The sequence below is a fragment of the Zalophus californianus genome, chromosome 14, assembly GCF_009762305.2.
Source record: "Zalophus californianus isolate mZalCal1 chromosome 14, mZalCal1.pri.v2, whole genome shotgun sequence".
NCBI classification, from domain to species: Eukaryota; Metazoa; Chordata; class Mammalia; order Carnivora; family Otariidae; genus Zalophus; species Zalophus californianus.
The window spans coordinates 53,476,998-53,500,292 of NC_045608.1; the positions used below are offsets into that span (position 1 = coordinate 53,476,998).

The following is a 23,295-nucleotide window of genomic DNA, read 5'->3' on the forward strand; positions in this document are numbered from 1 at the left end:
GAAACGATGACATATGTTAACAAATATCAAAATGTTTATTTGAATTTGTCCACATACATTAAACACAGAGGTCAAATCAAGAAAGTTTAATAATACTCACCGTATTTTAGGCTGCTTTTTAACACTTTCATAGTAAAACAAAAAGTTAATTTCATGGACACCTTCTTCATCTGGCCCACGTAACCACATTGGTAGCTGAACTGAAGCTCCAGGTAGAAGAACGGTGTCAGGAAGGGGAACAGGAATCACCTCTGGCTGACTTCCTATGCCAATGCCAAAGTCTACAGAGGAAGCTGATGATATGAGTGCTGTACATTCAGAGGTAGAATCTGTCACAACAGTCTTGTAAGCACTACAGTTCTCAGAAGCTGTGGGACTTAGTGGTGTTAGAACAGCTGTGTTACCACCAAAAGTAAAGAATTCTGGACGTTTAGAAACAACCTTCAATCCAGTAAGAGGACATTTGCTGACATTGACAAATTCTACATATGCTTTTCGGATTTCTCCACAGAGGAGCCCTGTAGGAAAATGTATAAAGAACACCTGCATTGGAGGGAAAAAATATTATTATACTGTCTGTTAAAAATTCCGAACCTCTAGTGAAAAACAATTTAAGATGCTGTATTTCTTTACGAAAGGTTTACAATTATTCTCTTTGATATCTCCCTGAATATATGACAATTAACAACTCCATTTTAGAAAAGACAAGACAGAGACCAATGTTATTCAGTAGCAGATTGCAGAGTTATGAATTAAAAATAAAACATCAGTGACAAGTGAGCTATCAAGAAAACTTTGACAACTGTGTAGACTATGGACAAGTTACAAGTAATTTAACATGGCTATGTAAATTAAATGATTATCAGTTGAAAAGCCCTTATCAATGTCAACTTGCAAAACAATTCAACTATTTTTTATTCATCATTAAGATGCAAAGATACACCAGAGATCTTAAAAGGGAAGAATGTGCAGATCCATGATTCCATATCCATAATTTTAAAACCCAAAAAGCTCTGAACAACCTCAAACTTTTAGTAACTCACATGGGAATGAAATCTGATCTAACAAAGGCTTTTTATACCCTTTCCCATTCATGTGGTTCACTCACGCAATATTAATGTGCTTGATTTCCAGATGCTACCACAAACCCAATAGGGGTTACATAACACTTTGGATATAAACACACACACACACACACACACGCACACGCACACGCACACGCACACACACTCTTTCTAAAAATTAAGGATAAAAAAATGATTTTCAACACACATCTGGCCTCAGGATTTCAGATAAGTGAATGTGAAGCTGTACTAGAGAGGTAGAAATATGGGCTAACAAAATCACCTAGTAAGTTATTTTCATTTAAAAGATGCTTAAGTGTAAATATCAGAAGTACACGGACAGTATCTAAGAAAGGAGGAATATAAAGGTACAAGTATGGGAAAAAAAGGTTCTAATAAAGTTATGGCTGGCATTCCCACAGGAGTTATTAAAATCCAGTGGAAATACTTATGTTTCTTTCTCTTTTTTTAAGATTTTATTTATTTGTTTGTTTGAGAGAGAGTGAGAGAGCATGAGTAAGGGGCGGGGAGAGGGAGAGGCAGGCTCCCTGGACTCGGCTTGATCCCATGACCCCAGGACCACGATCTGAGAAGAAGGCAGACGCCTAACTGACTGAGCCACCACCGGAAATACCTATGTTTCTTAATCTAAATTTGAATGGAAATTCGCTATGGCCATAGTCTTAAGGAAGAAGATAAATTCTGTGGACAGCAGAAGCTTTAAAAACAGGTATGAGAAAATAAGGAATTAATGTAGCAATCTAAAACATAGGTTAAGAAGAAAAAAAATAGGCATAGGATTATATTAAAGACACTGAGTATGTACTGATTAGCCAGTGTCAAACTTAGTCAAATAAGTTAAAATTTGTGAAGTAATATAAATTCTGAGATATGTTAAAAACAGGTGAAAAACTACCACAAAGACACACTAAAATACACAGACACCTGAATACCATCAAGAAGGCTAAGGCATTGGCTAGATGGGAAGGGTGCTGGAATTAGCAGAACAGTGATGCACCGTGTGTAGATCTTCATCCTCACTCTTGTCTTGGTAAACACATTATACGAGATTATTTCATCAGACACTAGACTGGTCACTTCTTTCACTACTCCCTTAAACACTTTGAATTGTATAAAACACTTCTGACATAAGATATTAGAAATAGGAATATGCCATGAAATCTCTTATCAATATTAATGTCTATCATTGTTGACCTAAATATAATAAAAGGTCTTTTTAACTGACTTCATACTGTGGTTTGTTGGATTAACCAATTTCTTATGCATCTTAGTAGAAAATACTGAGTGATATTTAAGGAAGTGAACATCAGTGACTTGAGGCTTTCTACTATGTCCTCCTTCTTCTCCTTATCAAGAGTTACTATTTATTCCCAAACTTGCTTAATTAAATTATTATATAAACCACTTCTATCTTTGCCTGAAATTATTGCTTTCATTTTTAAATAAACTCTACTCTAGATATATAATGTACTTAAACTACTTAACAACGATCTTTAGATTCTCACTCTAATGAAACCAAAACTGGAAACTTAAAATGACAACTTATGGATGTGGGTGAATGCATGACAGACAGACAAAATTCATATTAGGAAACCTGTACCAATACAAAGAACTCATAGAAAAGGCCTCGACCTAAATCCACCCCCCCCTTCAAAATAGTGAATAAATGTGTACATTTGTATGTTTTCTTAAGGTAAAATATTTAGGGTATGGACTTATTGTGGTTTTTTTGTTATTCACTTTACAAGCTTTTTTGTTTATTCAACAAAACACCAGTTGTTATTATGTAGCATAAGAGGTCCTCTGTTAAAATACCCTCTTCAAGGAGAACTGCATCTATAACAATAAAGTTTTTTAAAAACTCATTATGGTATACAAGAAGAAAAATTAAGTACAGAACTAGCAGTATAAAAAACAAAATAAATTTAAAAACTACTGAGTTAAACATTTAAAATCATATATCATCTGGTTCAACTTACCCCATTTCATAAGAAAAGAAACTTTCCAAGGTCAGATAATTAGAGACAGGGCTCAGAAAGTCTAAAAGTAAGTCTCTATACATAATATGTCATCTGAGAAGTACTGCACTTAAAAACCATTTGTACTTTTGCCAATCTTTTTTTTTTTTTTAAAGATTTTATTTATTTATTTGACAGAGAGAGACACAGCAAGAGAAGGAACACAAGCAGGGGGAGTGAGAGAGGGAGAAGCAGGCTTTCCGCCAAGCAGGGAGCCCGATGCAGGGCTCGATCCCAGGACCCTGGGACCATGACCTGAGCCGAAGGCAGACACTTAACGACTGAGCCACCCAGGCGCCCCTACTTTTACCAATCTTACAAAGACCATTGTAATATGGTACAATGAAAATTATAAGCTAGTAAAATCATAAAAATGAAGTATTTTGGTGTCCTCTACTGACTGATCTCAATTTACCCAGAGTAGTCAGAATCTTCCCTTTTGAAAGTAAGCTCTAGCAAATTCTTATGTAAAGAATTCCAAGCAAACTGTTTATTAATTAGTGATTTCTAACCTAAAATGATGACTAAACCTAAAATAAAATTTGGATCCCAACTCATTTCAATCCATCTTCAGCCTTAGAACTCCTAGGTGTAGCAATGCAAATCATAATAAAAATTCCATGCATTACTATGGGAACTTGACAAGTTTGGATAAAATGGTGCAAGTATTAAGGAAAAAGAAAAAAATTAAAGATTATGAGAAAGATTTGGTTAAGAAAAATAATAAAGCAAGAATATAGTATTGACACAGAGAGATGAGGAACTATGATCAAACAGAATAGGTATCATCCAAAAAAACCCCCAAAACCAAAAAACAGGTATGCATACTTTCAGGATATTTAATAGTGTATTAGAAAGAAGGTATAGTGAGTTGCCAATATTCAATTAATGGTAATTAGGACCAGGAACAAATAAAGTTTGATTCCCTACCCCTAGACATTCAGAAGAGTATTATTCCCCTGGATTTAAAAAAGAACATAGACATGAAAAAATAAAACTATAAAAGTTCTGACTACAGAAGTCTCTGTAAGTCTAAAATGCAGAAGCAACAAAGGACAATCAGATAGGACTTCATGTATGTTAAAAATCTTAACATGGTGAAAGACACCAAATCAATATGTGTGAAATATTTATCAACCAGAAACTAGCATTGAAGTCAGTCTATAAGTCTTTTTATTTGCCCTACACAACTCTTTAAATGAAACATAATTAAGCAAATGTAAAACTTGGGCAGAATACATGCAGCTCAGCAATAACCTCCCCTCAACACACACACACACGCCACCTTTTCATGAATAAACCTACCCTGCCCCCACTGTAGGTATAGAATTAGTGCCCAGAAAAATCATCCAATGAGAAAAGGGAAATGATACCCAATTCAAAGGATATAACAGGTAATCATACGGACATACGGAAGGAAAAAAATCGTAAGAACTAAAAACACGAAGACTGATCATTTTATCAGACATTAGAGAAATGTAAATAAAGAATGTCATTTTTATGGGGCGCCTGGATGGCTCCGTTGTTAAGCATCTGCCTTTGGCTCAGGTCATGATCCCAGGGTCCTGGGATTGAGCCACACATAGGGCTCCCTGCTCTGCGGAAGGCCTGCTTCTCCCTCTCCCACTCCCCCTGCTTGTGTTCCCTCTCTCGCTGTGTCTCTATCAAATAAATAAATAAAATCTTTAAAAAAAAATGTTTTGGGGCGCCTGAGTGGCTCAGTCATTAAGCATCTGCCTTTGGCTCGGGTCATGATCCCAGGGTCCTGGGATTGAGCCCTACATCGGGCTCTCTGCTCCACAGGAAGCCTGCTTCTCCCTCTCCCACTCCCCCTGCTTGTGTTCCTTCTTTCGCTGTGTCTCTGTGTGTCAAATAAATCAATAAAATCTTTCAAAAAAAAATGTTTTTCACCAACCTTAATCATGAAAGTTAAAAAAAAAAAAAAGGATAATATCCAGTATGGCAGAGATGTGAGGCAACAGATTCCCATTCTCAAGCAAAGTGCAAATTGCTACAGCCTTGCTGAAGGTAATTTTGTAGTATGTTGCAAAATGTTTTATTTATATACCCTTTGACCCAGCAACTCCATTCTAGTCTAAACTAGAACATGGACAACATATATACATAATGTGACTTACTGAAGAACTGTCAGTAATGATGAAAAGCCAGAACTACACTCAACAGATAAATGGTTAAAATACATTATGATATATCTAAATAAAGAATGCCATATGTAGCTATAAAAGAATTTTGGGGTGCCTGGGTGGCTCAGTCGTTGGGTGTCTGCCTTCGGCTCAGGTCATGATCCCAGGGTCCTGGGATCGAGCCTCGCATCGAGCCCCGCATGGGGCTCCCTGCTCGGCGGGAAGCCTGCTTCTCCCTCTCCCACTCCCCGGCTTGTGTTCCTGCTCTCGCTAACTCTCTCTCTCTCTCTCTCAGTCAAATAAATAAATAAAATCTTCTAAAAAAAAAAAAAAAAGAATTTTTACTGAATGAAAACAAAGACCAAACAAGTAAGGGTAAAATATGCAGTATGATTCCATTTATAATTACTAAAACTATATATGAGTGTACAACGAAAGGCCTGAAAAGAGAAACACCAATTTAATATAACTAGCACTTTTAGAAGGTAAATGGCTAAGTTTCTAACTCCCCTACCAAGAAAACCTGAGGATGAGGGAAGACAGACCTCCTGCCAGTGTTTGTAACACTGCATGACCCTGCCATTGGTTTGCCTCTCAGGTAGACAACTGATCCAAGGTAGGCCAGATTTCTCTCCCAGAAACGTGAAATTTGTAATAAAGTGGCACAAAGACTAGAAAAGTTGTTAGACTAAGGTCATATCAAAAGTAATGCTTTCTAAAGGCTTACAAACATTTGCTGCTACATTTCCTGGAGGTGCCAAGTCCTTATTCTTCTTTGAGACTTATTGTTCTATAATACTTCAGTTTCTCAGAGATGTTCCAATATCCTTCAACTAAATAATAAACATTTTCTCTTTTTTGGCTTATGCTACACCTAGCCATCAGTTTCTATCTTCTGTAACTAAAAAGGCTTTAACTTAGAGGCATGAAAGTAGGGTGAGGTGGGAAACAGAGACAATGAAGGGAATATTGTTTTTTTATTCATATACTTATCTATTTTGCTCAAACTTTTTATAAGCATTAATTCCTGTATTATTTTTGTACCTTATCAAAAAAAGCCACTGATTTTAATAAACAAAGTCATTGATTTTATTAAACAAAGTGTTCTTTAAATGTATTTTCTCAATTTCCATTAATATTTTGAGGTTTATATTTTATAACCTGGCTGTGATTTATCTTTGTGAATTAGATCTATTAAACTTAGCTTAATAACAAAAAGTATGGTTCAATGTAATATCAGTAACTTCAAAGTCTAAGATTACTTTACTGAAAATATTATCTGACCTTATAGACAATTTATTAATCCATGAAATTTTAAAAAGTGAAATACCTCCAATAGTGGCATTTCCTCCGTGATAATGGGATCTAAACGTCGATCAGGACCATACTTAATAGATGTTTTCTCTTCTTTTGTATTGTTAAGTCGAGGACCTTGAATTTCTAAATCTTGTCTCCCTCGGACTGACATACTCAAGGAATGCTTTCCTGAAACAAAAAACAGTCAATGCCCTAAAGGAATTTGAAATGTTAAATGACATCAATTTAGCTTGAATACTGTAACTTTCAGATTATTTCTAGAAAAATCCTAAATAATTACTGAGTAGCATGGTTAATCAAAGAATTAAGAGTACTTTATTTTTATGTTTAACCACACCTACTGTATGCTGATTAATTTCTCATTAGGATTTACTTATTTTGCAGATACAAAATACATTAGAAGGGAATAAAGTTATTTTTGAAGCAATGGCAGAGTTTAAAATAACCCAAATAATCTGACTAAATGCCTTTGTTAAGGCACATTAAACCTATTTTTAAAAACACCTCATTTTCATTTCATTCATTTATTCTATGGAGATTTAATTATTAGTTTTGTATCTGTTTAGCAATGCTATAGTTTTACCTGTGTGACATCTAGGAAGAGCATCAATGCCATCTACTGTCACGCAGCCCTGAATAGTGCCAAGATTATAAACAACTCCCAGAACATGCAGCTCCCCTATGTGATGGGGAAAGAGCTTTAGTCTCGCCTGTGGAGATATTTAAGTCACTCTTATTATCTGTTTTCATAATATCTTAAATAGTGCAAAACCTAAATTTTGTAATACTGCAAAAATATAAACTCATGACCTATAGTTTTGAATAATCAATTAATTTCTTATATTGGAAAACATTTTCTTCAAAAGAAAGTCTGTAAACAGGCCTGATCTACATTAACACTTGCAAGTCAACAAAAACCAAAATATTCTGCTCAAGCAAATATTATATGAAATTATCACACCGACCACCTTCAAAAAAGCAAAAACTTTTCACCAGGCTTCTTTGGAAATTAACAAACCAAAGACCACTGCAAATCTACTCTTCCCACCAATTTCCTCTTGTGCAATTCCTGTTTCCCAATCTTCCAAATTTTACCTTTTAAGAAAACTAGAATATAAAACAAACTGAAAAAATTGATTTTTATTAAAATTTGTTTGCATCTTACTTTTTGAAAGGCTTAAGACAAAAAAATAATAAAATAGTTACCACTTTGGATTCTTCACTATTAATTAAAAATTCTGAAATAACTTCAGTTCCAATCATTTCAGGTTCACCTGTTACCTGAAAAATAAGTTATTTTGTAAAACATACATTCTAATGACTAAAGTATCAGAATATTAACATTCCTATACATCAGTACTTAAGAACAATAACAATAATTATAGTTAGTATTTACTAGGTTCTTACTATGTGCTAAGCAAGATGCAGTGTTTTACTTTCACACCTGGAGTAAAGCCACGCAAGTAGCAGAATGAGTGATATATACATTTTTTCATTTCATTCAGTCCAATTCAAGTAAGGGGGGTAAGTGACCTACTCAAAGTTGCAGCCAAGAGGATAAAACTTCAAGAGATAAAAGTTCAGTTACTAATGGTCAACAATGGCCAAAATGGCCATTTAATCTTACAACCAGAGCAAATTTCTCCATTTTGTACTCTCACTAGCCTCTTTTTCCAAATTGGCCAATTACACAAAGTAATGGCACCTAAGCAAGATGCATAAAAGACTAGTGGATAATAAGGGCTGTAAGAGAGAGCAAAAAAAGGCCTGTGGCCTCCAAATTTCTGTAAGAGACTACAATCTCTGGTCATGTAACAAAGCAGAGTTAACTGACTTACACTTGGGGTAAAGCTGGTCCTCATAAACACTGTTTTACTTTTACCATGAAGTTAGTCATTTCACACAATAAATAAAAATTACATTTCCCTAAGTTCCATTTCAGCATCTTAATCCATGAGTAGAAGCTTATGAAGAAATCCAAAGACTTTGAAATTTACAGGAAAAAGTGTAACAATTATACACAATGAAAATTTTCACTCAACTTTAATAAACCTCCTTTAAAATCTAATATATTAAACAGACTAATATATTTAAAAAAGCTAATGGATCTTTAAAAAAAACCTTTCCCAAGAGTAAACAGTTTATACGCTTCTAATTTGTATTCCAGACATCTAAAAAACATTAGAAAAATTAATAAATTTGCTAAAATTCCAGTCAGAATAGAGTCTACAAAATCTCAATCTTTCAAACTATTCACAATGAGTGTAAATAATCACAAAATGTCTTTAATGGATTTAACTGACAAGACTCTAAATAAGGCAATCTTTAAAAATCAAAACACTTCAAGAAAAATAATTTATACTAAAGTTAGTATGACATACATCTTCTTTCAAGTTCTCCCTCTGTAAATCAGTGCCAAAATGTTGGGATATTTCCCAGTTCCAAAATAATATTTACCACATTTCTAAAGCATATAGTTAGGTGGTATAAAAAAGCAAAAGTTATAGAGTAGATATTGGTGAATAACATATAAATGGGTAAAAAATGTACTGTCCCAGTTCTTTCTGTTACAATCAGCTTGGTAACAAAAATTATTTGTTCAAGTCATTCCTGCTTCAAAAATAACTATCCTAGATAAAGAGTTTATTACAGACCTGAATAAGAAAAAGATAAATACATATATATAAAGACAATCCACAAAAAAAGGAAATATAAGAACTTCAACTTCACCAGAAATTAATGACATGGAAAATAATAAAGTAAAATAACATTTTTCTTACCTATCAAATCAGTAAGATTTTTTTTTTTTAATAAATAATAATACTTAATGCTGCAAAGATGATATGCAACCCCATGTGCTGTTAGTGAAAAGCTTGTTGGTATGACCTTTTGGGAAACTAATAGAGTACCAAAATACTTATTCCCTAAAATGTTTTAACTTCATGCCCAGGAATCTTTACTATAGAATTTATCAGGATAAAAAACTATACACCCAAATTTTCACCACTGTATTATGATGATAGTAAACAAATGGAAACTTCTAAAACAACTATCAGTGGAGAGATATTAGAAGAGCTTACAGGCCATCCATGATGGAATATTATAAAGAAATGAAATATGGAGACATTTTAATATCAAAATATGCATATGAATCAACACAGAATGAAAAAAAACCAACATACACAATATGATAGAATCTAAATATGAGAGAAAACATACAGATGGAAATGACTAGGAAGATACAGAAAAGTGTTAAAGTGGTTATTTCTAAATACTGAGAAGACAGTTTTATTTTTATTCCTTATGTTTTTTATATACTCAATTTTCAACAATAAGCATATGTCATACTTTTTATAACTAGGGCAAATAAGCATAAAAAAGAATAAGTACAACTCAATGAACAGAAAAAACTGAAATGTTATGCATCTGTTAAGGCTATTACTGAAACATGCTTATTACAAATACCTTTTAATAACTTACTAGTTCTTTAACTTCTTCATTATCCTTTCGACTACTATCTTTGGGTTGAAACTTCCACAGCAATGACAAATCAGTCAACAAAAGTGGAACCTTCAAAGGATTTCTAAAGGCCACTTCCACTGTTACTGGTTCTACAAAAGAAAGGCCTAAATTAATAACTTTAATAAACCCCAACTATGCTTTGATTCTCTAAACCTATACCTAAACCTAGTCTAAACCCTATTCTTCAATTCTCTAAACATACCTTACTTTCACAGCTCTGCATTTCTGCCTAGACTATCTTTTACCATCTTGTACATGTCCATTTATTCAGGATTCAGTTTTAAAATGACTTCCTCGGGCGCCTCGGGGGCTCAGTCGTTAAGCGTCTGCCTTCAGCTCAGGTCATGATCCCAGAATCCTGGGATCAAGTCCCGCATCAGGCTCCCTGCTCAGCGGGAAGCCTGCTTCTCCCTCTGCCACTCCCCCTGCTTGTGTTCCTGCTCTCACTGTCTCTCTCTGTCAAATAAATAAAATCTTTAAAAAAAATAAAATAAAATGACTTCCTCTAGGGGCACCTGGGTGGTTCAGTCAGTTAAGCGGCTGCCTAGGCTCAGGTCATGATCTCAGGGTCCTGGGATCGAGCTGCACATCGGGCTCTCCAGTTAGCAGGGAGTCTGCTTCTCCTTCTCACTCTCCCTCTGTGCTCTCTCTCAAATAAATAAATAAAATCTTAAAAAAAAAAAAGACTTCCTCTAGAAGATTTCCCCCCAATTTCTTTGTACTAACACCGTCATTCTCTCTTCTATATTCCAGTAGCATACTGTATATACAGTATTAGAGCCCACAATGCCTGGTTTGATAGATGCAGCTCACTAAGTTATGTTTCCTAATTTATTTTTTCATGCCCGGCTTCCAGTGATTTTTGGCAGATAGAAAATTACTTGTAAGTAAAACAAACAAAAAACCATGAATAAAAATTCAAGTACATCACCTTCTACAACTGCCAGTGGAAATCTTGAGTTATCTGAATAACCGTTCAAACAGTACTGTGTGGGGTGGAAACTGGATGGAATTACTCCTCTGTTAACCACAGCTACAACCTGTTCTTCAAGTTCTCTCCACTGCTGAGAGGATTCAGAATCATATTCTTGATCAAGACTTACATGAGTAGCTGCTTGCTTTTCACCTAAAAAAAAAAAAAGTCACAATTAAGCACACATTTATTAGCACCTGCCCTCAAATGAAACACATTTTAAATAAAAATCCAAAGTAGCCAAATAAGTATATATACATACTCACTCTTGCCAGTTTAATTATCTGAGAGAAAAATATCCTCTTACTAACCCTAGTCTAACTGGAATTTGACTTATAATATTGATGTTCTTTTCTCCTTAACGCTGAAAGAATGTATTTTCCCTAATACTGCACAATTTTATATGAAATACCTCAAACATACAGAAACACATTACTCTCCTTCATCTCCACTAGCACTTCTTCCCAGAGTTCTTCCAAAGCTGAAATATAGTGTTCTCATCCATATTTTTTACTTTACCACATATTACTGTATACATAAACGATGTATGCATTGTATGAATTGGTTTATATGCTTGAAATTTATATAAATGGAATTACGTTTGATTGATCATTCTGTAACTTTTTTTCACTGAACATTATGGTGTATTATTCATATTGAAACATGTAGAACAATTTCACTCATGTCCTACAGCGTGAATCCATTATATAAATATGCCAAAATTTATCAATTCATCTCCTCTATCATCTTACTTTTTTTGCTATTAAAACCAATGCTGCCATAAACATTTTGATAAATATATATACATAGACTTTTTTTTTTTAAGATTTATTTGAGAAAGAGAGAGAGAGGAGCAAGGAAGGGCAGAGAGAGTCTCAAGATGACTCCGCATTGAGCATGGAGCCCAATGCAGGGCCTGATCCCAGGACGCTGAGACCACAACCCAAGCCGAAACCAAGAGTTGGACACTTAACCAACTGCACCACCCAGGCATCAATTAATAAATATTTTTAAATAAAATATTAAACTAAATCTCAATGAGAAACATATTAATAAGCTCAAATATAAGAATGCTTAGAACTGGGCGCCTGGGTGGCTCGGTTGAGCGACTGCCTTTGGCTCAGGTCATGATCCTGGAGTTCCGGGATCGAGTCCCACATCGGGCTCCCGGCTCGGCGGGGAGTCTGCTTCTCCCTCTGACCCGCCCCCCTCTCATGCTCTCTATCTCATTCTCTCTCTCAAATAAATAAAATCTTTAAAAAATAAAAATAAAAAAAAGAATGCTTAGAATTACAAAATTTACTTTAACATATTTATACTCTTGGCCCACTACTGCCATTCTAAGGCTCAATCCTAAGAAAATAAGCCTATATTTTAAAAAGTCTTACAAGAACAGCAGAATATTGGCAACTGTTCTCTGCTTCTAAGAATATCTGAAATCTCCATAATAAAAACTTAAGAAAAGTTTTATCCACAAAAATGTCCATCACAAAATAATTTTATGTAAGGAATGAAGGAAATAGTCCAACTATATAACAAGCAAATATTAAGGTACTTTATTTATATGTACTGAATAGAATATCTTACTGACATTAAAAATGTTTAATAAGACTATGTAATAACATGAGCATTCTTTATACTATGTGAAAAAACCCATTATAATTATAGCTATTTTATTGTTATTTTTAGCTTGTAGAGCTGGAAGGTACACCACTGAAGTAGTGGTAGGATGGTTAAGTGATTCGGTACAGAGTTATTTATTTTCAAATATTCTTTAACAATTACAACATCATTTCTTAAATTAAAAAACACTTAAAAAAATAGTCACTAGGTAACAAGGCCAAATAAAATTTTACGAACCATCTGCTGGTCGTCTGTCGTGGCCGAAGAAAACCCGTGTTGCTGAACTGTTAATATACGGTAAAGGTAGCTGTGGTAAAGGACCATCTGGTGATAGCTGACTTACATTCTAGGAGAAATACAGAAGAAAAAGAATTTTTTGAGAAAATTCTACTTTCTTTATATTTGCCTCATTTTTTTAACATGCAAGGTATTAAAAATATGTTAAGCAAGAATATTAAGATAAAGAATTGCTAGTTTTACTTAATTTATCAGCCTTAAAATTTTAAATAACATTTATCCTGGCCAAGAGAATCTTTCTAAAGTTCCTCAGTTAATGAGCTCTCTTTGGATGTGGAAACGTCCAAATATTATTTTGCTATGCACTTTATTTTCTGTGACTCATTACAGCATCCTATCTGTCAAAATTCTAACCCATATGATCTCAAATTTATAAAGTATGAAAGGGTATTTTCTGCAGGATAGATAAAATATTCATTATTCACAAGTCTTGAGGAAAAATTTTTAAAATTTGAAAAATAAATTTTTCCATAAAACAATGTTTTGTATGTTATTTTCTAACCTCCTGTCTCAGTGAGGTATTTTTCCTTCCTGTTAATTTTTCTGGGTTAGACCATAATACTATGTCCACTTCCCACAGACAGATACCTTTTCATCTTTCATAGGTAAAAGAAAGTAATGTACTTTTTCCAAAGGATGGTATGAGGACCCAGTATATTATAAAATCAGTTATGATGCCAAAAAAATAATAATAAAGAAGAAGCAGTCCAGAAAGCTTGTGGCATCTTTTTTTTTTTTAAGGTCCAAGAACAGGCACAGATCAAATGTTTACTGGAATATTAAAATTCCCTTTTAAAGATCTGTAGAAGGGCAATGCAACCCAGATCTATGACCAAAGGGCATACTGCCACACTTTATTATGACAGATAATTACATAAATTTTAAGAAAACCATTTTATTAAACAACTACTAAAGGAGTTTTTTTTTTTACTAAAAATAATGACTTAAATTTTAATATCTACTACTGAAAATAAGTATTCACCTTGTAAACATAAAGATACTCTCTGAGGAAGGCCCCTTGTTGAGCAGCAGATTGTTTACTTTCATTGATTAAAATATGCCTAAAAGCAGACACAGCATTGTCCAGTTGCCTAAGGGTATACGACTGGCGCCCAATAGTAAAGTTAATGTGATCCTCTGCAAGAGACCAGCCTTTTCCCTTGTAAACTTGCATGGCTTGACAATAACAGCGTAAAGCATGCTTTTTCTGAAAGAAAATAAACAAAACGAAGTATTAAAATCCAAATTTCTCTTGGACTAGAAAAAATAAACACACACACTATCACGAACCTGGTAACTGGTGTTTCTTCTAACAGAGACTAGAATGATGAGAAAATGAAACTAACATTTATGAAGACCCCTTTGCAATTATTACTAAAAAACAAGAGGTCCTGAAGCAGGCAAGTGACTGCTTTGTCCAACAGCAGGAAGTCTAAGAAGGCAAAAATAATCATGACTTTATGAAAAACCATCCGGGAGTTTTCAGAGCAGTAGCATACAGAGTCATGAATTAGTCAGGTTGTTATTTAAAACTGAGAACTATCTTACTAATTTTCTTATGGTCATCTCTGTACCACTGCACTGGGCTGAATGCTAACTAAACTACTGTTTCGTTTGGTAGTAAGAGTATGGTATATTCTTTTCTTTTGCCCACTGCTGCATCCTGCCACACCTGTGAGCAGATGTTTGGCATTAATTACCTATCACTGCTACCCTCTGAAGTCAGACAACCTCTATCTTAAACCTGGGATTTGGTACCAAGGAAGAGGCTTCACTCCACTAAACCTTCTACTTCAGAGTATACTCTTGTACCTACTCCCCTCTCCTGGGTGGATTATAAACTTTGTACCATGTATATCCAGGACTGCTTGTTTTTTAAAGAAATGTTTTCTTGGTATATAGTTAAAGCAAATCAAAATCATGTGCCACTTAATAGCATGCAGTTTAAAAACTCAGTCTCTCTTCTGTGATATTCCTACAAAGATACCCAATTTGAATCTCATCATGAGGAAACACCAAACACACACCAAACAAATTGAGGGATACTCTATAAAAATAATTGGCCTGTAATCTTCAAAAGTATCAAAGTCATAAAGTCAAAGGATCCTTCTGAACAGGATCCTTATGCTATAAAAGACATTTATGGGACAACTGTCAAAACCTGCATAAGGTCGGAGGATTAGCTAGCGGTACTGTATTGAGTCCTTGATCTGATTGTTGTATAATGGTTATACAGGAGAAAAAGTCTTGTTTCTAGGAAATGGGGAATATGTCCTAAAGTATTTGTGGGTAATGAGGCACCAGGTAGACAACTATCAAATCACTCAGCTAAAGTGTCTGAACAGTACTTGTAACTTCTTTATAAGTTTGAGATTGTTTCAAAATAATTTTTAAGTTATGTTTTCTTGAAAAAACACCCCAATCTCCATATTGCATTTAGTAAAAAGGAACATTTAGTAAACATTTAGTAAAAAGTCTAAAAAACTAAGATACAGGGGCGCCTGGGTGGTTCAGTCGTTGAGCATCTGCCTTCGGCTCGGGTCATGATCAAGCCCCGCATCGGGCTCCCTGTTCCGCAGGAAGCCTGCTTCTCCCTCTCCCGCTCCCGCTCCCCCTGCTTGTGTTCCCTCTCTTGCTGTGTCTCTCTCTGTCAAATAAATAAATAAAATCGTTAAAAAAAACAAAAACAAAAAAACTAAGATACAAAGAAACAACTTAATATGTCAAAATGTTGAATTCAAGTGCATTTTTTAGGATTTCTTGGAAAAGCATCTAAAGAGATTTAAAAGGTAACAAGGATTTAAAATCTGCCTTTTAAGGGCGGCTGGGTGGCTCAGTTGCTTGAGCGACTGCCTTCGGCTCAGGTCATGATCCTGCAGTCCCGGGATCAAGTCCCAAATCGGGCTCCCTGCTCAGCGGGGAGTCTGCTTCTCCCCCTGACCCTCCCCCCTCTCATGCTCTCCCTATCTCATTCTCTCTCTCAAATAAATAAAATCTTTTAAAAATATATAAATAAATAAAAAAAATAAAATCTGCCCTTTTTATTTATTTATTTTTATTTTTTTTATTTCTTTTTTAAAGATTTTATTTATTTATTTGGCAGAGAGATACAGAGAGAGAACAAGTAGGCAGAGAGGCAGGCAGAGGGAGAGGGAGAAGCAGGCTCCCCGCTGAGCTGGGAGTCCGATGCGGGACTCGATCCCAGGACCCTGGGATTATGACCTGAGCCGAAGGCAGCCGCTTAACCAACTGAGCCACCCAGGCGCCCCTGCCTTTTTTTTTAAAGATTTATTTATTTATTTGAGAGAGAGAGAGAGAGAGAGCACATGAGACGGGAGGGTCAGAGGGAGAAGCAGACTCCCCGCCGAGCAGGGAGCCCGATACAGGACTCGATCCTGGGACTCCAGGATCATGACCTGAGCTGAAGGTAGTCGCTTAACCAACTGAGCCATCCAGGCGCCCAATACAATCTGCCTTTTAAAGTAAAAATTGAAACATTGTCCCGGGGTATACTGGACAACACAAACAGACCCTTCTCTAGCACTTTCTTAAAATTTTTTACTAATTTTAATCCTTGGTAATGCCAGTTCTTTTTTTTTAATTGCCTTTTACTTGTTGATAATTCTTAATGGAAAACTAATGGTAAAAAAAAGGAACTATTAAAAATGCTGGGGACAAGATAAGTGATTCAGTCCCCTCAGAGAGGACTGAGAAATGGCCTTTCTATATACACATATGATCTTCTCTAGTGTCCTCTCATCCCTGCCAACAACACACATTTTAATGGAAATGTCATGAAAAGTTGGTGTGTCTCAGAAACAACTTGCCCTTAGTCACAACTATTTGTGTTCTATGTCCTACCTTCCAAGGAAGATACTATTCTTGACCAGCTACAATAGGACATATGTTTGTTTTTTCAAAAGAAAAGCATTTCTAGTTATACTTTCAGTTTCTACATATTGTCTGAGAAAGAGATTTTCTGGATGCAGGGTATATAAAGAGTGGTCACAAAATATAAAACTGGGTACCCTGGAATCATTAACACCAGGAGATAACTACAGTTAAAGATGATTAATAAGAGGGCGCCTGGGTGGTTCAGATGGCTAAGCTTCTGCCTTTGGCTTGGGTCATGATCTCCAGGTCCTGGGATTGAGCCCCGTGTCCAGCTCCCAGCTCAGCACGGAGCCTGCTTTTCCCTCTCCCTCCACTTCTCCCCCTGCTTGTGCTCTGTCTCTGTCTCTCAAATGAATAAATAAAATCTTATAAAAAAGAAAAAGATGATTAATAAGCCAAAGAGTAAGTGTATGTCAACCTACTATAAATGTAGCATTTTTAATTCACATGCATTTCCTAGAAGCAACATGCCCTATAATTTCAGAAGATGAAATATGAGCAGCTATTTCCAGTTCCAGTGACATCATCATGTTCATAAATGAAACTATTCCCAAAAGCGGACAAAGATGTGGAAAAAGATGACTTACTTTTAATAAGAGACAATGGACCATTCCCAATGGAGTACTTAACTTTCATCCCAAGCAAAGGGAACCACATGCGTATTACATTTTGTTAATTTCTAAATAAAAACACTTTTAAACGACAATAAACAATGGGATAACATGTTTCAGATGCATTTGCATTTACTATGGAAGGAGGTGAAAAATGATAGTTTAAAATTCTGTTCCACTTTAGAACCTGAGAAATTCTAGTTGATGGAGTGTATCAATTATTATAAAAAGATATATAATTTTATAAATATTTTTACAGTTTTGCATCTAATATAAAGCAAGTTCACCTATTTTCTAATTGCCAGTTTCCAAAAATAGAGGGAGGAACCCAATCTTGAAATACTTGTCTTTTAAAATCATGGCATTTTGGGGGCACTAGGGTGGCTCAGTCATTAAGATCTGCCTTCGGCTCAGGTCATGATCCCAGCCAGGGTCCTGGGATCGAGCCCCGCATCGGGCTCCCTGCTCTGCAGGAAGCCTGCTTCTCCCTCTCCCACTCCCCCTGCCTGTGTTCCTTCTCTCGCTATGTCTCTCTCTGTCAAATAAATAAAAAAAAATACTAAAAAAAAAAAAGGCATTTTTACATGAAACTGAGAGTAATTTCTGAACACTTGTTTCTTTGCACCTCTGTAATAACATACAATTTAAAACACTGACATGTTTGGTTAGCACAGACTGAAAAATAAAAGTATGTTCATAAAAATTCATTATTAGCCAAATTTTTTTAAGTCCTTATATTCCCCTACCATACAAAAAGCTCTTTAAGAAATAAGACCATGGTTTTATGGGTCCATGCTAAGCTCCTTGTATAGTCCCAGGAACACAGGGATGATTCTTCAATCCACACTTACCTATGTTTATAGTAAACCACCACCACTTACTGCTGCTACCACTCTGCCTCTAGCAATTCTCCCTCCAACTAATACTTAAAGGGGCAACTGGGGCTGGAGAAATGCCATACAAATGACATACATTTATAAAATAAATAACAAATTATAACAAAAATTAAATTATTTATTACAATTTTTTTTTTTTTTTTTTTTTAAGAAAATGCACTCACCTGCCCGGCTTTACTAAACCGATGGCCTGCCAATATCATGTGAAACGCGTATTTTCTAACCATGGGACTCTTCATGTTTATAAAGCAATGTGCCGCCTGTTCCAAAAGAAGTGCGCTTCGAAGATCAGAATCCTATTGAATGTTTAAAAGAAAATAAGGTTTCACAAAATGAAAAGTAAAAAGATAACAGGTAAGAAAACATTTACTTTCAAAAAAAAAAAAGAAAACATTTACTTTCTAAAAATAATCTATAGCACTGTTTAATGTAAAAGTATCTGAGGGCAGAGATCAAGTGGCAATCCAATCTCGACGATTCTTTCTTTGAATAAGCACAAATTTTTCTCAAAATCCTTCAAAAAATTCCCTATTATGAAATATTTTCTTTTCCTTTTCATAAAGCCAAATGTCTGGTTATGATATGCAGCATGTAATAAATCTCTGAAGAAATGCAATCCCTTTTTAAATGGCAAAAAAAAGTATATAAACTGAGAATTTAATACAGGTATCCTGATTACAGATAAACCAGAAAGGAGAGCACAGAAAACAACAGATTCACACTAATCTAATTTCTTCAGGAAACTGATCTGAGATATCCAATAGCATATTTCCATCTATCCAAGAAAAAAAGGAAAGATAAAAGAGAATGTGTGTAGATTATGAAATAATCTAATCTACTGCTTTATCCTCTATTAAGTTTACTGTATCTAAAAGCAATTCTCAATTTTTGCTTAATTCAAGAATACCAAAATGACTGCTTTTCATTAAAAAGTTTAGGTTTCCCCTTCAAAGATTATCACCGTCTATTAGCATTATTAGTAAATGGTACAACTCAAATTAGTTTCCACTTCAATGGACTCCTACCTCAGTATCTACAAAAACCACATACCACATTAACATCTTCACCCATAAGGATAACCTTTCAAATGAAAGAGCCATCATCACTTTACAAATAACAGAGAAAGTAGTGAAGGATGCTGATCAAGTATCAACAACATTTTCACCAAAACTTTCTCTAGGTTTTCAGCTATTCTCAAGCTGAACTTACCATGCCCTTCCATGTGTTCTGCTGCCATTATTTTCCCCAGGGAGAGTTGAAAACAGAAAACATTTACTTTAAATGCAATAATGTCAACAAATTATAGTTACATCAAAAAAGTGCTCATAGATCATTGATTATTATAACTATCTCTGCAGTAATTACAAAATTAGAGTGGAAACAGATCTGAGGAAACAATCTAGAAAGCATTCAGTAAATGGTAGATATTACCTATTTCAACCCCCTTGTGACAAAAACTAATGATCAAATGTCTCTGTCCAAGTAAGATCCAAAAGCTAGTAAGTGGGAAAACCAGGAATGTATAATTGACACGCAGTTCTTAACCAAAGGTTTACGTAAGAATTACTTAGGGGAGCTAGGGAGTGCATTTTTAGTTTTTAGGAAAATGTTTTCTTCTTTGAAAACTACTTTTTTTCCTTAAAGAATAAATGTTTAAAAAAAAAAAGTGAACATTTTTCTTCCCCATTTCATGCCTCATCTGACTTGCCATCGGTAACTACAATTACCAGGTTCGTGTTATTGTGTGTCATTTCCTCCTCTCTGTATCTGTGCTTTTATGTTAAATATATACTGTTTTCTAGAAATACACATACTTTTTCACACATAAATGGTATTATACAAAATATTCTTTATCTCCATTTTTTGGACTTAATATAGTATCATGGATATCTTTCTAAGACATCTACATCTCTTATTTCTTTTAAAGCTACATTGTATTCTATTATACAAATATACCACAATTTATTAATACAGTCCCCAGTGGACTAATACTGCTTCATACTTTCATTACTTTTGTTACTACAAAAAAGTGCTTTGAGTGATTATATATTTTTATTAGATACATTTCTGGAAGTAGAACCACTGAGTTAATGAAAGCTATGTATATAGTTCAAATTCTAATCGACAGAGCCAAACCGCTACAAAAAAAAGTAGTACCAACATATAATCTCATCAACAGAGAATGAGAGTGTAGGTTTTCCACTCTATTCAGCCAAAAATTATTTAAAAATTTTTTTACCTCTTTATTAAAAAAAAAAAAAAAAAAAAAAAAAAAAAAGACACTTTGCTCCTCAACATACATTTAATAGTAAAGCTGGTAATCTTTTCATATGTTTAAGGGTCTTTGTATTTTTTCTGTGAATTGCTCATTTATACTCTTTTGTGAATGGGTTTTTGTGATTATGTGGTTTGTAAGAGCCCTTTGTACACTTAATCAATATTAGGCCTTTGTCATACATTTGCAAATAGTATCTCCCAGTTTTGACATGAAAGAGTTTATTCTTTAGTAGTCAAGCATACTAACTTTTGCCTCTATGGCCTCAAGATATTGCGTCAAACTAAGAAAGGATGTTACTCCTAGATTTAAAAAAAAAAAATCCTTTCCTATATATTCTGCTATATATGTTTCATTTTTTCATATTATAACTTAATCAAGCTATTATTATCATACAGCAAGTAAGATAGGAATCCAACCCCAAACAGCTAGATGTCACAATACCATATAGTGAATAACCTAACATTCCTTACTAATTTTAAATGACACCTAATCATATTTATATGATATATTTAAATTCTCATTCTACTCCATTACTCTTCCTTATCACTGTAAACAGTTTCAATTTCTGTAGCTTTATAATACATCTTAATATCTGGAACAAGCAATTCCCTCTAATTACTTCTTCCTTTCAGAATTTTATTTAGGCTTTTCAATAGTATTTCACAGTCTTTAAGTGCTATAAATTGATTCCTAGTATGTACACACAAACACATGCAGTCACATACAGACATACAGCATAAATACATATTTTTTTAATTGCCTGTGAGGCTTCATTAAGCTAGAAAACTTGGAAGGGCAGCAATCCTGGACATTCAAATTAAGATAAGGAACATGCCCTAGATAACTTTGAGGGTGTGTAAATGATTCTAATGTACAATCCAATTGAGACCAGCACAGTAAACCCTCAGCATTGTCAAATTTAATACTCAAGGGCTGACCAATTTAGGAGAGACCAGGAGGTCCACGGCATATATTTTTCGCTCTTGCATCCAGCATGGCAGTTGTCTGAGAAAGAACTTATCTGCTGAACTGAATGCCCTACTCCCATGACTCACTGCAACTTTGTTCTTCTGTAGTCCCTGTCTCTTATAGTGACACCTAAAGGAGAAAATATATTACTTTAAACCAAAAAATAGCCCTGAAAAAAAATGACAACTGCCCTCAGTGTTGATGGAAGAAAAATGAAAGAATTTCACAAGGTTGTAGTTTTATCTAGAAAGCAGAGGCTTTTAATGAGTTGAAGAATAAAGTTTTATTTTAGTGGTGGTTCATACCTACAATATGACAAGTATTACATATGCTCTACAAGGAACTAAGAAAAAAAAATCTGTGATACTATTTCAACAGGAATTCCAGCCTATGAACTTTGCTCATAACCCAAGAGAGAATTTTAAAAACTGCAACATTAACTTAAAATATGAGGATAAATATTGGGGGGGGATCATCTGAGGTACAGGATTCAATAAACGCTTCCATAAGAACACAATGGATGTGGACACTGTTGCATAGACTTAAATAAATCAAATCTCAAGTATGGCTTTCAGATTTTTTTCTTTGTGTAACTGTAGTACGAAAGGTGCTATGAGCTGATCAGTTTACCACAGGAACAGTTCCTCCCAAGGTGGAGAAACTTGTAAAAACTGTTATTACTATCCCTGATAGTAAAAACCCTGACTTACTGTGTTTAAATGCAGTAACAGACAAAGGGGCTATTATGACCAGAATAAAATGTTCAGCACAGACACAGTAGGGAAAAAGCATCACATCTTAAGCACCAAATTCAGACCATCCTATGTGGCGGTAACTGTGGCATGTTTTATCATTACCTGGGTTTGCTCTGTCATCCTGAGAATCCATTACAAGAATAAAATCCACTTGACCATAAATTTGCAGTCCAAAAAATAAAGCCAAAGTACAACTCCTTCCACCCAGGCATCACAGCTGTCTTTTCCAAAACAGTGCTAGCAGAAATCTGGGAAACCTAACTCACTAATGTGAAGAGTATGTAACTCTGTTGTTCCCTATCCTCAAGACAAGTGCACTTTTCACGTATTATAATCATACAATAAATACAATTAGTAGTTAAAATTTAACATAACTTTACGCATACTATGCCTAGTTGTCTTTGCTTTCAAAGAAATATCTGAAAGATATAGCACAAAAAAACCACTGGGAATGACAATTTCTGGGGAAACATACCACCACTCATCCCACCTCTCACCCCAAAACAATGACTATAAGTTTCTTCAAATTTGATGACAAAACAAATCATCCAGGTTTGAAAAATTTGTGAAAGGAAGAAAGAATAATGACAGAAAATAACAAGGTTGTAATGCAGACAGAAGAATTTGGTCCAAATTATTTTTATTCAAGCTCCTAAAACCATAAATTCCCTTACATTCACCTAGACTGAAAAACAGCAACATATTCAAACCCAAGTTAAGATTATTTATTACAATACAAAACATGAACACACTCAAGAATCTATATTCACTTCTACTAAATAGTTTATGTCTAGCAACTGTTCATACTGGCCAGTGTCCATGCAATATCAATTATTCGACATTGTTAACATCATCCCTTAACCTAATTAGTTATATCTTACAGAAACCTTTTTAGAATAATTAATGTTCAGTT

General features: G+C 34.7%; 1 protein-coding gene across 7 annotated transcripts in view; it reads right to left on the bottom strand.

The window, feature by feature from the left end:
- The window catches only part of TRAPPC8 (trafficking protein particle complex 8), an 87,975-nt gene that overhangs the window by 26,295 nt on the left and 38,385 nt on the right, over positions 1 to 23,295 (bottom strand). For all 7 annotated transcript variants that reach the window (XR_003516958.1, XM_027576499.1, XM_027576495.1 and 4 more), the window contains 9 exons: positions 18,545 to 18,676; positions 13,962 to 14,186; positions 12,920 to 13,028; positions 11,018 to 11,212; positions 10,045 to 10,175; positions 7,771 to 7,845; positions 7,148 to 7,274; positions 6,578 to 6,732; positions 101 to 543 (listed from right to left, as the gene is read on the bottom strand). Coding sequence is in view for 6 of the 7 variants with exons in the window: in XM_027576499.1 (XP_027432300.1) it covers positions 101 to 543; positions 6,578 to 6,732; positions 7,148 to 7,274; positions 7,771 to 7,845; positions 10,045 to 10,175; positions 11,018 to 11,212; positions 12,920 to 13,028; positions 13,962 to 14,186; positions 18,545 to 18,676 (1,592 nt within the window). In the remaining variant the exon portion in view is untranslated. The remainder of the gene's footprint in view (positions 1 to 100; positions 544 to 6,577; positions 6,733 to 7,147; positions 7,275 to 7,770; positions 7,846 to 10,044; positions 10,176 to 11,017; positions 11,213 to 12,919; positions 13,029 to 13,961; positions 14,187 to 18,544; positions 18,677 to 23,295) is intronic.